The sequence below is a fragment of the Zalophus californianus genome, chromosome 10 (assembly GCF_009762305.2).
Source record: "Zalophus californianus isolate mZalCal1 chromosome 10, mZalCal1.pri.v2, whole genome shotgun sequence".
NCBI classification, from domain to species: domain Eukaryota; kingdom Metazoa; phylum Chordata; class Mammalia; order Carnivora; family Otariidae; genus Zalophus; species Zalophus californianus.
In genome coordinates, this window is record NC_045604.1 from 58,314,420 (window position 1) to 58,331,047 (window position 16,628).

The 16,628-nt window shown below is 46.1% G+C and overlaps 1 protein-coding gene across 1 annotated transcript; it reads right to left on the minus strand.

The window, feature by feature from the left end:
* Window positions 1–15,663: 15,663 nt before the first annotated feature.
* Window positions 15,664–16,317, minus strand: LOC113932935 (60S ribosomal protein L10a-like). Its single transcript, XM_035722506.1, has one exon. It carries the CDS (start codon window positions 16,315–16,317, stop codon window positions 15,664–15,666), a length of 654 nt encoding a protein of 217 aa, XP_035578399.1.
* Window positions 16,318–16,628: the final 311 nt, after the last annotated feature.

Here is a 16,628-nt window from a genome sequence, read left to right on the forward strand (position 1 = left end):
CTACAGTGAAGGAAATAAAAATAGAGACACCTGATTAAGATCTCAGTGCCATTATGTACCCAGGACTTGAGACCTGCTGACTTTAGGACAGTACACCCTGCTTTCTTCCGGCCATTCTAGACTTTCATGGGAAATGAAATGATGCCTTTGAAAAAAAGAGTAAAAAAATGATCATTCTTAATGCTAATGGGCATATGTCAAAAGTAGTGTACTTATTTATTGCCTGTCATAAGCTAACTTGGTTCAATCATTTTGCATCGTTAATGTAAAGCAAGGGTCAATACGAAATTCACACTCCCAGGAAGTTTCCCTGAAGAAACAAAGAGAAGACAAAAAATATTTAGACCCAAAGTTTTTTGGTGCAGCAAAAAAATGTCAGCCCTGCACAGCCCCAGTTACATATTATGCACTCAAAAATATTTTTTGAAAAGCTAAATAAGTCCAACAGTCTGATAATGATTTAATAAATTTTGGCGAACAAGATGAACAAGAACATGAGGAACAAGATGGAATATTATACAGAAATTAAAGGTACAATAGAAAGCCTGTAAAAATATGAGGATGATTGCACAGTATAAAATTAAGTAAATATGCTATATTTCATAATAACATCCACATTGATGGCAATTAAATAGATATATGCACACAGAAAGAGGATAATATGCAAAAATAGAAATAGTTAAGCAAAGTGAGAGCACTGAAAGCTATTTTTAAAATTTTATTAACTTTTCTTTTATTCTGTTGTATTTTACCACTTCAGAATTGCTTTTTGCAGGGGCCCCTGAGTGGCTCAGTTGGTTAAGCGTCCAACTCTTGGTTTTTGCTCAGGTCATGATCTCATGGGTCATGATCTCATGAGTCATGAGATCGAGCCCTGCGTCAGGTTCCACACTCAGCAGAGTCAGGGAGTCTGCTTGAGATTGCACCACCTGTGAAGGGAAGAGACTGTAAAGATCTTTGGGACATATTTAAACAATTATTTTAAAAATCATTTTGTATGACACTTGGAGGGTTAAAATCCCTGTCCTAGTGGGAGACACCATTAGCCTCCCTTAGAACTGCCCAAACTGGATTCTTCCTTCTTGAAACTTAGTTACTTGATTTACTCTCTCAATAAAATGGAGGTTGAATATCTACTTTGCTGCTGGATTCTCATACTCTTTCTGAAAATACAATCGCTCTCTTTTTCTAATGTTGTCACCTAAACTTCCAGGGCTTGTTTTGGAAGTGCCTCTCAGGACTCATCTTCCCTTCCAAAAGGTCACAAAAAGGAGTGGCCCGAATTCGACACATCACCAAAACGAGCCATTTGCTGGGCAGGGGGCACTGAGAGTAGCTATCTCTTGGGATCATGCATCTGGGTGAATCTCCGGGGGTTCTCAGATGGCTGCCTTCTTCTCCCCAGAACACATGCAAAAAAAAAAAAAAAACATATTTTAAACAGGCAATAACCAGGCTTTGTTAAACACGGAGGGTGCCGTGTCCAGAAGGAAAAATAAGCACCCATCTTGTAGCCCAGGAAGAGTGTGGAAGAGAGAAGGGAATTCTTCCCAGCTCAGCCTTCGTGCTGTTAAGAGGGCAGGTAATGAAGTGACTGCATAGAGATGATCCTCAGGCGGAGGAGGAGTATGTCTCCCGCCCAAGCACTAAGGAGCTTGTAGGAAGGCAGAGATTCTTCCACTAGATCTCAGGGCCAGGCCATTGTATAACAACCTAGCAACTCTGATCAATTAGGAGATTGGGTCCACTAGTTTCTATTGAGCTTCGCTACCTCTAAAGTACCAGGCATTAGACAGGTGTCACCTCCCTTGGATCTCACAACAGCCCTGCAAATTAGGTATTATGATCCCCTACTCTACAGAGGAGGAAGCAAAGGCTCAGCAAGCTTTAAAAATGATGTCAACTCACTCATCAGGGCAACGGAGAGCCAGAGTTTCAAGCCAGGTCTGCCGAGCTCCCAGAATGGTGGTGCCTTTCACACTCCCTAACGCTATTTACCAAGCCATCCAACAGAGGAAGAGTTTGGGGTGGAAGGAGAATCTAGTCCTTAGCAGCACCCAGCAATTTGCTCAGAGCCCGAGAAATAAAAGACTTGCTCCCCTGGTTTGTGCTCGTTTCCTCTCTTTCCAGTCTCCCCATCACTGTCATTGTGTCCCCTAAATTTGGAGAGCATTCGTATGGCTTTTCATAAATAAGATTCCTTTTGTTCTACAATAAGCATGCTAAGTTTGATATTCAGGGAAAAAAATCAGTAAAACCACGTTTAAAATTCAGAAAACCGAGGAGACAGCAAGAGAAAACATTATGACAAAGTAACCAACATACAATTTTCAACTTGGTTTTTAATCTCTCTTAACACAGTTCACATGTCCATCCATTGTCATTATGAGTGTGTATCCAGGACCTAATGATGTTAAATCTGGAACACTTTAAGCCATCCAAGCAAGGCTTGGACCTCAGGGACCAAGGAATTGGATTCAGGTAGATGCTTTGACCCCGCCAAGAGCCCACACCTTTGACCTAACCTTTCCAGACACAACACTTGCCCTCATCTGGATTTGCCTCCCCGGGGCGCTAGCGCATGCGCATAAAATCCACCCCCCCCGCCCCCCCCCGCCCGGGGAACTCAGCCGGGACTCTCCAGACCCTTGCAGCTCTCGCTCATACACAACCACCTGCTGAACCTTGTGGGGTCAGGACCCCTGGCCCCAAAAGTCGTTCTGAGGCGGCAGCTTTAAACGGGGTGACAGTCACCATTTAGACTGGCTGTGTGCTGGGACCCCAGCTTACAGTCATCAGGGCTCCTAGGTGTCTCTTTGCAAAAGAGATGCAAAAGATGCCCGCGCGCCGCCTACCGGGCAGTGCAGACTCCTCCAGCTATCCCTGCGGGGCGGGGGCGGGGCGGGGGCGGGGCGGGGGGGGGGGAGAGTAATACGCGCATGGGTGTCAGGGCTCAGAATGTGGTAGATGCCAGGTGACCTCGGTAGCCCACTCCTGCAACCCGGTCTCTCCTGAAAGCGGCTCTCTTCTGGGTCCATGGGTCCCCTGATCTGCGCCCCAGCTCCCGCCTGCGCAGTAGGCACCCCCTTGGCTGCCCAGGACGGCCGGGACCCTCCAGGTCTGTGGAGCGTGGGCTGGTCCTGAGCCACCTGCAGAGGCTCCTGAGGGGAAGGAGGCCCCCCCACCACACACATCTCTTTTGAGGCGACAGCTGCCTCTTGGGACTTGCTGCCCGGTGGGGCCTGGAGCTTCTCCAGCAACTAGAGCTACCCTGAGTCATAGGAAGATACTCAGACCAGCCCTCCCACCACCACCCCACCCCCACCCCCGGCATTGCACCTGAATTTCCTCCAGACCTGCCTGGGAAAATGTTCTCTATTGAGTAGGTTATGGCTTGCAACGAGGCAAATGACATGTTCCTCCAAAAGACACTGCGACCTGGCCTCTCTTGAACCTCTTGCCCTGTTCCCTGTTCCTGGAGCCACTGAACTATATGAACAGGACCAGGAGGCACCCCTCAGCAAGGCTTTGGACAGCTGGAGCCCTCCAGGCCCGTGGAGTTAGTACCCATCCCCGCCTGCACGGCCTCATTCATGGAGGGAGCCACCAGCCCAGAAGTGCCATTAGGGGGGTAGCTGCAAATTGGTGATAGTCAGTCCCCATTTGAACTTGATACCTGATGAGGACCTAGCAACCACGGCTCCCAGCGGTCTTTTCCTGAAGACTGACCTGCTCTGCCCTGGGAAGACAGTAGCGTTCCCTCTTCCCTCCAGCTCTGCCATCAGGGTAGGTTGGGGCTTGGCATTATGCTGATGCCTTGTTCACCCAAGAGGCCAATCCTGTGAGCCGCCTCTCCTGCCCTTGCTGTGTCCCAGGTCCCTGTCTTCCCTGAGGTGCTGTGCACATGCCCCCCTTCAGCAGATTATGCTGTGCAGCTCGGGTCAGACATAGATCTTGAACAGATGAGTATCCTGTACCAGTACCCTACTATATCTTTCTGAGCCTCCATTTCCCAGTTAAAACATGTGGATAATAGTCTTTGCAAAGGTCAAGTTAGATAAAAATACCTGACATCTCTTTGTAAGTTATAAAGCACCATGGCCGTATTTTTGCATGCTATATTTTATACGTGGATTTCCTTGATATTCTTCTTGTCCACCTCCTCATTTGCATGCACTCTGGCAAATGGAAATCTGAGACACAGCGGAGTAATTCTGGAGACACAGAAAAAATGCAAATTATGAGCAAACCTAGCATTCATACACAGATCTATCAGGAAATGCTTTACATTATAAGCAAAGAATTAATTTTGGTGAGGTAATACGTGAAAATAGAATTGTAGAATTTGAATGTATGGGCTTCCAAGTCTCATTCATTAAGCCAAGAAGGCTTTCTGAAGAAGGAGGGATTTCAGGCAACATAGAAATATAAGATGAACCTAAAATGCACTTATGTGGGTGAAGTGGTCCACTGACCCAGCACAGCAAGTGGATGTATCTCATCGATCACCCCGGCTCTTAGGAGAACACACGGGGTACACGGGTCATGTTCTCCATTTCACTGAAGTCACAGGGAGACCTCGCAAGATGAGAAAGTCAACCCGGCCACACGGATTGCAAAATCGGGTTTCTAATCCTCGGTAAACCTACAGCTCTCCGCTACCCTTGGAATGGAAGGCTGCTTAGATGATGACAAATGAGAAGAAGAAGAGACGTATGACAGGGGCTCTTCTGCTCGCACCCACCCTAGCTTCCTCTCCACAGCCTTTGGTAGCACATAAATAGCTTTCAGGCAAGCTGCAAAACTGGTCCTCAGCAAGAAGATTGTTTCTTCAAGTGCAATTGGCTCAGCTGAAACAGGCTGGCTTCTTGGGGTGCCCGGGTGGCTCAGTCGCTTGAGCGGTGGACTCTTGGTTTCAGCTTGGGTCACGGTCATGGTCTCAGGGTGGCAGGATCGAGCCCCACATCCAGCTCCATGCTCAGCACAGAGTCGGCTTGGGATTCTTTCCCTCTTCCTCTCCCTCCTGCTCTGCCTTCCTGCATGCTTGGTCTCTCTTTTTCAAATAAATAGAATCTTAAAGAAAGGAAATAGGCTGGCTCCTTAAAAAAATCCTGTTGAAGTAGTAGTAGTACGTGTGAGAGTGGGGAGCAGGGATGAAGGGGGTGGGTTTACTAATTTCTAAGAACCATTTGGCCTTTGGGAGACAGAACTCAGGTGTTCTGGGCCCTAGCAGAGCACTTGTTTTCACACACACCCCTGCGCACCCCCCTTTGGTCCTTTTCCTTCCTCTGGGATGCAGCTTGATGCGATGGGGTCAATCATCTACTCTCTGAAGGCTCTGCCTTAGGAGTAGATGGATTCTTCCTCCTGAGCTAATCCTTGTCAACTAGAAAACCCATCTTGACATCTGTCTGGGGTCCCTATATTATCTACAAGATGCCCATTAATACTGCAGGGCCTGCGGTCATGGATCAGAAGGCGGACATCACTAAAGCATGCAGAACGACCTCCTCTACAGCCGACTAATTATCATGAAACTTTCACATTTAACTGCCAAGCTGCCAGAAGAAAGGGCCTCAGAAAATCACAAGTTCTGCCTCCTTGCCACCTCCAATATCAAATGGTCAGCTCCGGAGCATCAGGACCAAAATTGTATTGTATGGTCCTCAGAGGTGTTTCATAAACAATGGCCTGTTTGGGGTCTTGTTTGTTTTGTTTGCCTATCCTATTCAGAAGGCAGCTTTTGTCCTGACAACGTTTCACTTATGGCTATTGCTGTCTTTAGAGCTGCTCATCTTGCATGGGTAGGTCTCTCTCTAAAAGGAAAATCTGCAATAACACTTTTTTTTTTCTTAAGCTCTGCGGCAGAGGACTGCCGGGCGCAATAGGGTCGGCGCTTTGCTGCCACCTAGTGTCAGACCTCGAGGTTGCAGCGGGAAAGAGGCAGGGGCCGCTGGAGATTGGGATCCGCAGACCCTCACAGCCCGTGGTGGTCCCAAGTGAGGCCCGGCAGGCTCCCGGGCCCAATGCTGCATGGAGACAGGGGTGAGGGATTGTGCAGAGTTCTGGGTCACGACTGATTTCAGGAGGCTGACCATACATACCCAGAGGCAGAAAACCCAAGCCTGCCCCCCAAGTCCTCACCAGGGCAAAGTCGTTGTGGCCACCACTCTCCCACTCCCCGGAGACCTTTCCTTTTTTTTAATACTGTGACTTTTTTTTAAGATTTTATTTTATTTATTTGACAGAGAGAGAGAGAGCACAAGCAGGGGGAGCGGCAGACAGAGGGAGAGGGAGGAGCAGGCTCTCCGCTGAGCAGGGAGCCCGACAGAGGGCTCGATCCCAGAACCCTGGGATCATGACCTGAGCTGAAGGCAGACGCTTAACCAACTGAGCCACTCTCACCCACAGACTTTTCCAACTGGCCTCGGTGATTTTTTCCGCCTGAATCCCACGCCCCTCCGCCATTGGTGAATAAACGGATAAAGGCAGAGGAGAGAGGGAAAGGTTAGCAGTGTGATATTTGGGCTCCGCAAGCCCCTACAGAAAGTTTGAGCACTAAAACCAAGACTGCTGAGGGAGAGAACACAATCTTAATTAAATCCGTGCCCAGAAATCTCCAGGACACACCAGCCATTAAGGTGATGTGCGTGGTTTCTAGGAAAGGCTGGACAGGACCCCGTGACCCAACTACAAACAAGCACTCAAGGAAAGAAGCTAAAGCTAATTTAACTAAACATATGTCTGATGGTTGTTTGTGGTCCGCCTGCAAGTCCAAAGCCCCAGGAGCACCTGATGTGTATTCTGTATGGGAAAAAATGGAGAACACTCACACAAGATTTCCTCGAACCTTTAGTAATAATGCTATGAACTTCACTTAATCAGAAGGATGGGGGTCGGGAAGGTTTAATTATGTTTTCTAGTGAACTGAGAGTAAAGACAGAAATTGTCTCTTATCCAAGAAAGTGGTTTCTGGTAGTTACAATGCCCACGGTCTGTGTCCTATGAATATTTCTGTTAATACATGGGAAGAAGACTCTGAGATGTGCTGATCAAATTTCATACTGCGTAGGCTGGGGAAGATTGATAATGTGCTAGGCGGCAGAATTTCATTCAAAAATCGTTCAACAGGCGAAAATTCAACAGACTTCTAAGAGATGAGACTAAAGCCTGCAAATAGCTTTTTGTTTCACAAATTTGATCACACAAATAAAGGATGTGCAAACTTGGCTCGATAGCAGCGGATATGGGTTGCTACCCGCAGGTGACCTGGCACTGCTGCTGAAAATGCCAAAACAGTCTTTGGCGACACCCACAGAGACAGTTGTCAAAGGTGAACAGAGGCAGATGCTAGTTAAAGTAGTCAGGACGGATTGAATCAGGAAGAGGGAAGAGTCTGGCATGAACTGAACTGCACTTCAGCTTGCACAGAGGTAACTGGGTGTCTGAGGGAATGCGGGAGTAGAGTTGGGGAAGGAAAAATGATGAAAGGGGGAGGGGGTTGGTCCGTGTGACACCCCCGTCTGGGGGTCTGTGTGACACTCCCACCTGGGTTTGCAAACTGGCACTTCCTGAAGTTAGGCTCCTACCTCTCAGAGGCTGGGAGACGGAGTATTGCTGGAAAAACAGGAAATTCCTTTGAGAGCCTTGGGTTTCCTAGCACTCCATCTCCTATCTCATCCTCTCTCTGTTGCTCTGCTTCTCTCCCAACTGCCTGGATTTCTCTGCCTCGCCAACAGCAGGGGAGAGAGGGCGAATGGAGGATCCAAGGGCGGAAGGTGGCCCCTCCTCAGCAACTTGGGTCATCGCTCTTCCATTGTAGACTAGCTGAAATTGAACTGGAATCTGAAGACTAATGCCAGATTCCTGGGAAAGAGAGGGCAAAGAGCCTGGCTTGGGTCAGGAGGAACAGGGGAGGCAGAGGGGTTAAATGTAAGATATTACTAACACTGCTTCAAGGTTTTCAGCTCCCCCGGGGGGTGAAGGAGTCCAGAGCTATGTGATTCACCCACACTGAGTGAAGAGCGTGATTTCAGCGATTTCACCCGCAAAGGGGGTGGGTTTACCAGGCCCTTTGCCAGCCTCCTGCAGGACGGTCAGGACCAAGGACACCTGATGCCATCTCAGGGAGAGTAGTTCACTGGCTCACATGCTAATCAGGTTCCTATTTCCTAGAACTTATTTGGGGAGTTCTAAAAACCCCTCCTCAGAGTTTCAGCGCTAGGCGAGGGCCAGTATGTGCTGGCTCTCAGAGATCCCCACCGTGGTTCTTTTCTCCCCAGCCAACATTCATTCAACCTGAGAGCACTCGTCTGCTCTAAATCTGTGTCCTCACCTGGCTTTCCTGTCTCCTCTTTATTACACAGACGGTGATGCCCTGGTTGTTTTGGTCTTTCCAAGTCCAATACCTTTTTCTCTCAAAAATACTAACTTTTTACAAGTCGTGAGAGCCTATTTTGGATCACAAAAGCTGATGTGTGCCGAGTGCTTGCGACAGGGGTCAGTAATGCACGCCGACAGGGAAGGTTCAGGTAGTGACTTCAGGGGCTGTGGAGAATCTCAGTTTTATTCTGCTTCATGTTAGAGATAATTTAGAAATAAGGGAGCTATGATGTATATGACCAGTGCTCCTTCCTCAGAGACCAGAGATACAGGAATCCCAGAGACCTTTTAAAAGGGGGGAGTGGGCAGCAGAGGGGGAAGAAAATAGATGGTGTGACCATAGCCAACTCTGGCATTCCCACAGGGCACGGCTAAACGTGAGAACATTCAGCATCAAGGTTGCACAAAAGGTAACTCTACCCTGCCCTTCCCCACAGGCTCAGGAATTAAAGGTGTGAAATATGGTCAAGCCCAATTTCACCTTATCAATCACCCTAGATTCACATAGCTCCTTCCCTCTCGTTACCCAACTACCAGCCCGTGTTATATTCCCCTTAGAATCTTGCCCATGCAGTCTCTGGGCCCATTTGCTGGATACCTGCCTTGGCTTCAGTCTTGAATTTGCCTACAGAGATCCCACTTGGGAGCAGGGGACCGGGGCTGTCTTTCCTTTGGAACACTGGAGTGCCATATGTTAAGTTGACCCTTTGCCCCATGCTAAGAGGATCCATCCTGGATCATGGAAGAGCCTCAGCCAAATGAGCAGCAGGCTCACATAGCCCAAAGCCTGGCAGCTGAGGGGAGCTGGGACCATCCCAAAGCCCCATGGCACTGAGGCTAGAGCAACTGCCCAATGACACGAAGCTCACTGGCAGACAGCAAATCTGGGGAAAGTGCCTGGTTCTCCAGCAGAGGGTTCTCCTACCAAGAAGTGCCTTTCCAGCTGGATCCAGAGGCCCCAAGTGTTTAAACTTTCTATGAGCAAGGCATGCTGATGGGCCACTTGAAACACAAAGAGACATGATCCCTATCTATAAAGAGATTACAGAGCAGTCCAAGAGACATGGTGTACTCATTAAGGGGTGAATAACAATCTAAGGTAGCAAATAGAATAAGTGAAAAAATGTCTGTTGATCACAGATCACTTCACATAGATTACCTGATTGGGTTCTTGCTGCAGTTAAGTCCTTAAAGGATTGCTCAGGGACAGCACTGGCCCAGATCTCATTCCCTTTCTAACTCCTCTGATCCTGCTGTTAGAAGTTCCGTTCCCTTCTCAGAGATTCCTTGAGGAGTCCAGTCTGCCCTTGGGCAAGGCTTTGCTCTTTGGGACACACTCTCAGCTTCTCCAAAGATAAGAATGTATGACTGGCATGATGGTTGATATCCAGGCTAAGATGTCCATCTAGTGGCTAGAGAAATAGGGATGAATCTTACCATCAGACACAGAATCAGCTCCTGCGTGGATGAAGGTTTCCAGATCTGCCCCAGAAGTCATCGCCGCGGCCTCCATGCTCACCACGTTGTGCACAGCACCACTGCAGGGTATGCCCGGCCTGTTCACAGTGCACCTGTCTCCCTCTGTGTGAACGGGAATCGGGTTTATTTCAGCTCAGGGTCACCAGCACCCATGCCTGGCAGGGCCAGTGCTCAGTGAGCATTTAGTGCACCGTACTGTGTTTAGTTGAAATCAGAGGTATTTGTAGGTATTTCACCTTCCTTTCCTTTTAGTTTGTATCTACTTTAGAATTTTGTACAGCTTACCTAAAGAGATGTCTTCTGTTGTTGACCAGTGCTACCAGATCCATTTGTTCAGTCCTTCTTCCATTCAGATGCCCCTGATTTGGCACAGAGTCAATATTCAATGTCTGTGATGTACCATGAGAACAACCTGCCTACAACCCCACAGCATGAGAGGATGAAGACCTAAGACTGTCCACACTCACCTGACTTTACTATTCCAGGATATTCTTTCCCAGGAAGATGAAGTAGCAAATTACATTACTGTTTGCTTCAGAAATGTCCTAGGGTGCCCGGGTGGCTCAGTTGGTTAAGCATCTGCCTTCAGCTCAGGTCATGATCCCAGGGTTCTGGGATCAAGCCCCACATCGGGCTCGCTGCTCAGTGAAGAGCCTGCTTCTCCCTCTCCCTCTGCTGCTCCCACTGCTCGTGCTCTCTCTCTCTCTCTCTCTTTCTCTCAAATGAATAAATAAAATATTAAAAAAAAAAACACAGAAATGTCCTAAAAATCCATACATCGAATAACACATCATTCAAATAGTCCCTTTCTGAGGCAACTAGACAACTAGCAACTAGACAAACTTGCTTATTAAACTATTTATTCATCAAGACCTGCTTCAAAAGCCTCATGTCACTGTTGCTGCCAAACTTAAACTGTTATATCATGGGCTTTGTCCAGTCCAAAATATCATCATTGAGACGCCCACTGTAAATCAGACCCTCAAATTCTATAAACATCCATCCTTGATCTTTCTCTTCTGAGACCATGAAGACTCTGTCAAGGTGGTGTGTACTCCTTTACTGCCATAAGTAATAAACTCAATTTTGCTTTGTCAGCAAGTTTTCCTGGTGGTCTTTTGGGGGGTTGGCACACTGTGTTTTGTTCAACTGAACCCTGTCCCAAGCCTGGCCCTGAAGCTGTCCTCAATTCAAGATCAAAAAGCCCCAATCCTCTGTTGGGTTCCTGCCAATTAAGGTGCATCTGAAGTCCACAAGCCAATGAATTGGCAAATAAATAATATTCTTCCCAGTAACACAGGGCATTTGTAATGGATTGGGGTTAAATTATCAAGATTGAACTGTTAATAGATTCTAGTTGCTACAAGAGAGAGGGCCAGATGTCTCTAGGGGAGCCGATTATGGTTGTCACTCGGATGCATCAAGATGACATAACTCTTGCCAGTCCCGAGGAGCCTGACAAGAACGCCAGCCATCTCTGTCATAGGGTTTAAGGGCCTGCAAGCAGAGGTGTCACAAGCCACCTCTAAGCACCTGAATTGCCACAGTGTGAGCCCCATTCTTTTCATTTCCAGGACTTTATTTTTTTAAGCAGAGTTAACATCTTATCATCATTTTAGCCATGTCCTATGAAAACCTGCAGTCGGAAGTAGCTGCCATGTTGTTGAGAGCAAAGCCCTTCCTTGGAACAGAGAAGATAGTATCCCAAGAGCAAGAGACGAAGCCTCAGTGGCAAAATGCCAAGGTGTTGGACGTTCCTTGTTCCTAAATCTCTTGACGTGGAAGACTCTGCAGTAAGAGTGAGTACAAAAATGACCCGCATTTAACACTCCTCTCTGTATCTACACCTCTCATGAAGCAAAATGGCTTCTTCTCGCCAGGAAGCCATGTGGGAGGGTTACATGAGTGATCGCTACAGTCTTGTTGTATAAAACCACCGAGACTCAGGGTTTTACCCGCTGCCGCATCCAGGTCCTTAACAAAGACGCAGACCTTCATATGCACTGAAGGGAGGAGGTATGGAATTTATATTTTCTTTTGAATGTGGGTCGAGCAGAAATAGAAACATCACCCCACAGGAGCACAGAACTAGGGAGATGCTTTTCTACCCTGCTACCTTTTAAGTGCATTGCACTGAAATATTTATGCTTGCTGCTTTGCAAATATACAGAATCGTATAAATGCTAAACTCATAACATTATTAATTTATTGGATATCTACAGGCCTTTAGCTCCAGGAATGTCGGGAGTTGTTAAACGACAAATAACTTTTTAAAAAAAATTCCAAGATAAAATAAGGAAGTTAGCAGGAATGAATGGATACTTAATAAAGGACAGAAGCATGAGGTCAAAATAGAAGAAAGAATTTCACTTCCATTCGGAAACACTAGTTGAGCCTCTACCACAGAACGGGTGTTTGTGTTTATTGTTAGAAATACAAAGATGGAGATATAGCCACCGTTCTGGGGGAGCTCCATCCAGTGTGGGAGAAGGAGGCCTAAAAAAATAAAACAGAGGCAGTTATAAGAACCCTGACCTTCAAAAGGTGACATTGTCCATAAAAGAGTAAACTTGGGAAAGTCCACCAACTGGCATTGGAAGAATTACGTGGAAGATTATCCATCTTTGTCTGGGCTCTGAGTGGGAGAAAAGTTCTCCCTTCATAGTTTTAAAACTTTGAACTGAGACATTGGATTTAGGGTCAGTTAGTCTAAAACCTTGGATCTGAGACTCTGGACTTAGCACTGGCTCAACATTTGGGACCAAGCAAACCCCAAGTTGCAAAAGTAACATTAAAATCAAGACTGGACTACTATGGCAGATAGGTTTTTTCAACAATGGCCACAAGAACATTTCCCATGTCACATTCTTTTCTCCCAGTATGGCTTTGGCATGCCTACTATCAAAAGGTGGAGTTCACATTCCCTCCTCCTTAAATCTGGATTGGTTGGAACTAGGACAGAAGGGATGCCATGACTTTCAAGGCCAGGTCATAAAAGGCAAGATAGTAATTTTTTAGATTTTTTAGATTTTTTTTTTGAGAGACCCGTGGCCCGGGTCCTCTCTGCCATCACCACCAACTGCAGAAGGAGGGGAAACAGAGGCGAGAATGATTGCTACACCACACCTTCCATACCTGTGATTCTCTCCTCACTCTGTGCTCTCTTATGTCTCTTGGCTGCCAAACATCAGCCAAGTTTTATGCAGTCATCAATGATCTCTTCACCTCAACCTGATGTCCTCCTCTCAGGAACTCGTTTAATTACTAGCTAAATAGTAGGATAATTTCTATTGCCCGCAGCATTGTAAGCAATAGAAAATTGACTTAGATATTCACCGCAGATAATATTTACATAATAAAAGAGAGTTTTTGTCTTAACCCAAAAGAAACACAGATTGGAAAAAAAAAAAAAAAACCTGGAGTAGGTCAGGCTCCAGAAGATACATACTTTGGGGGTCCTTTTTCTTTGGCTTTCAAATCCTATCACATACTGTGATCAACTCCATTCGTGGGTGATGCTAAACCAATGTTTTCTCATCTGAAAAGAGAATGGACTACAATAAATACATTCTAAAACCCTCGTAACAAAACAATCTTGCAACAATCAGAAATGTGCAGGGGTTGAATTTACTATGCTGCGTTGGAATGTGGTTGTCATTCGGGGGGAGGGAGAGAGTAAGCATCTGGGAAAAGAAGATAGACACTCTCTCTGCTAGTGATCCAGAGAGAAGGTGGGAAGCCACAGAAGAAAAATGCTTGCTTTCTTCTGGGCATGTCTTGGTTTGGATATCAAAGAATTTTAATTATCTACTGAGGGTATTTCAACTAATGAATGAAAAGATAACCTTCCAGGATGGAGGGCTAGCTAGACAGGGCACTAAAGACACAGTGTTCAGACACAAAAGGGTCCCTCCCTTTCCATTCCGCTTAGATGAAGGTCAAGAACAGGTGAAACTAATATACACATTGAAGGTGATCACAAGAGTGTTTATCTTGGGGGTGAGCCTTCTGGGATGCTGGAAATGTTCTCGATCTTGTTGGGAGTTTTATAAGTAGATATATTTGTAAACATTCATCAAGCCATACACTTAATATTTGTTTACTTACTGAATGTTACATCTCAGTACAAATAAAAATCTTTAAAATAGACTCCAATAAATTGAAGGTGATTGAATGCTACCAAGTTTTCTAGATGTATGTAACCGTCATGTTTAGTTTCCCTCTATAAGCAATAAGCCTTCAGGAAAAAAAAGACGTTTACAGCTTGGTGTGAGTATCACTGCGGAATGGTCACATGTCCACACCGGAGCCAGCCCCAGAGCCCAGTGCAACAGAGGCTCTGGTGATCTGAAAGATTCATCAGGAATCTAAAAGTTGCAAAAGCTAACTGCCCCACCTCACAGAACATTCTCCCTCCATTGCCAACTGACGAGGATCTGGGTTCGCTTCTGTTAATGGGAACAGCGGTTTCCCTTGCAGCCACTTCTGTATACTTGGGTACTCATGATCCAAGACCCTAACAGCAGCCTAAGAACCGAGATGTGTGTGGTATTACCAGGCAGACAAGCTGAGCAGTGGGACAATGAGCGCGTCCCCACTAGGACCCAGCCAAGCATGGGGATAGTCTCCACGAGTCAATCAGCGAGAGATGTTTGTCCATCTAGAGCGTGACTTGTGCTTAGCACGGAATCTAGCCAGTATGTTGGATCCTCCCAATGGGAAAATCTTTGCCTAAAGGGATCATCTCAGTCCCTTTTCTAGGCTAGACTAGTCATGTGTGCTAACAAAGCTGTCTACTTGCCACAGCTTTTAACCATTTGCCTTAATAGGTGTTTCCAATTCCATTTTGTTCACAATAAATGTCAAGTTTCAGCTCCATTTCCTCCATTTTGAAGGCATTTTTGGTGCATCTCCACAGGCCTAACATAGCCTGTAACATAGTGTAACTTGGACTTAATGAGCCTTCTGTGTGTTTGACCGTGTTCGGCTGCTTGTTCTTCCTGTAGTTAATGGGACACCAGTAGTGAGTGTCAGAAACCCCCAAACCAACCAACACAGCAGGATGGAATGTGAGCCTGGTGGCCCCCCACTAAAGACCTACAGGGTGGGAGGAGGGCAGACAGTTCCCCCATGAGTGTGGGGAGGGGGGTGTGGGATTCTTGTCCCAGAAGTTTGGGGTGCTGGGCAGACACAGATGTCTCTAGAACAAGGATAGAAAAGATGTGATATCTCCAGACAACAGAAACTCTTCCCTTAGGCTTTTTTCGGCACCATGTCTCCCCACCCAGACCTCTGTTCCAGGAGGCCCATGTTTGCTCTGTCTACCAATCTGTCCAGGAGCCACCAAGGGGTTCAGTGAGGTGGGAAAGGGTAAAGAAAATAAAAGGGAGAGGTTGAAACAAGTTATCAGTGGAATGCTTCGTTCTCCAACTTTGACATGCAGTTTATAAAACCGAATTCATATTCTCCAAAATTGTGATATTTTAACTTGCTGATATTCATCCAAATCTATTCCAGTCTTGAGGGAAAGTGGCAAATACCTACTAGGCTTCAAATATCTTTTATTGAGGTTTTTTGAGACATTTTTATTTCCTTCTTTATGAACTCTGCTCATGTCATTGGTGATAACAAAAAGATGATGATGGTGGGTTTTTTCTTACATATTCATAGATACACTTTATATATTAAGGAAAATGCCCACTATATTAGGAAAAGCAATATTTTCCCAGTTGTTAATGGTTGCTTTATATTTTAACTTTTTTGTTTTTTTAAGGGTAGCACTAGGATTTATTGAACTGTGCCTTAGTACAGGCACTGGGGCTTGCCCGTGGTGCTCTTGATGTATAAAGCCTGGATGTTCTGCCAATTCTTCTTGAGGAAGGACACCAGGAAATTGACCGCTAAGTGGATGTTGTACACAAGCTCGTCATCTGTTATCTTCACGTGGCCAACAGCCACTGCTAGACACAGCACCTTCTTCATCTGGAATTTGATGGTGGACTTCACTTCATCCACTTTGGCCACCATGTTTTCATTGTGGGTCAGCAAGGAAGGGAACTTGCCAGCCTTATTCAGGCCTGGGCCCAGGATTCGTGGGATCTGCTTGATCAGAGATTCTGAAGCCAAAAAGGCATCATACTTCTTGGCCAACTTCTTGACTAATTTCTTATTCTTGTTGAGTTTCTTCAGCACCTCAATATCCATGTGGGGAATATCCACTGCCTTGGCCTCATCACAGTGCTGCTGATCCCCCAAAACACATATGGAGAACTTGGGGCGGGGAGTGGACTTAAGCCTGACGGTGCCCGAGAAGCGTTTGTCCTTCTGAGGGTCATAGTTCTTCAGACTGATCTGCAGCTCCACCGTCTCCAAAAACTTCCGGCTCTTGCACTGGTTCCCGTGCAGGACTTCCCGCACCGCCTCGTACAGGGTGTCGCGGGAGACTTTTCTGCTCATGGTTCTTCGTGCCGCAGTAACCGGAAAAGCTATTTTAACTTTTTATTGGTGTTCAATATATAGAGAAAAGTTTACAAATCTTACTGTGCAGATAAATAAGTTTTCACAAACTGAACATACATGTAAAACCAATATATAGGTCAAGAAATATAACTGTAGAGGAATCACAAGAGAATCCCTTTTATTCACCTTCCTGTCTCTACTCAGTTCCAAAGATAACCATTATTCTGTTTTCTAATATTATAGAGTAGTATGTAAGTTTTAAGGATTTATGAAATTTAAATCAAACAATATGTAATTTTTGTATCTTG

What these genes read in the sequence shown, in the direction of transcription:
- LOC113932935 (XM_035722506.1), bottom strand. Translation starts at nt 16,317, where the DNA reads ATGAGCAGAAAAGTCTCCCGCGACACCCTGTACGAGGCGGTGCGGGAA.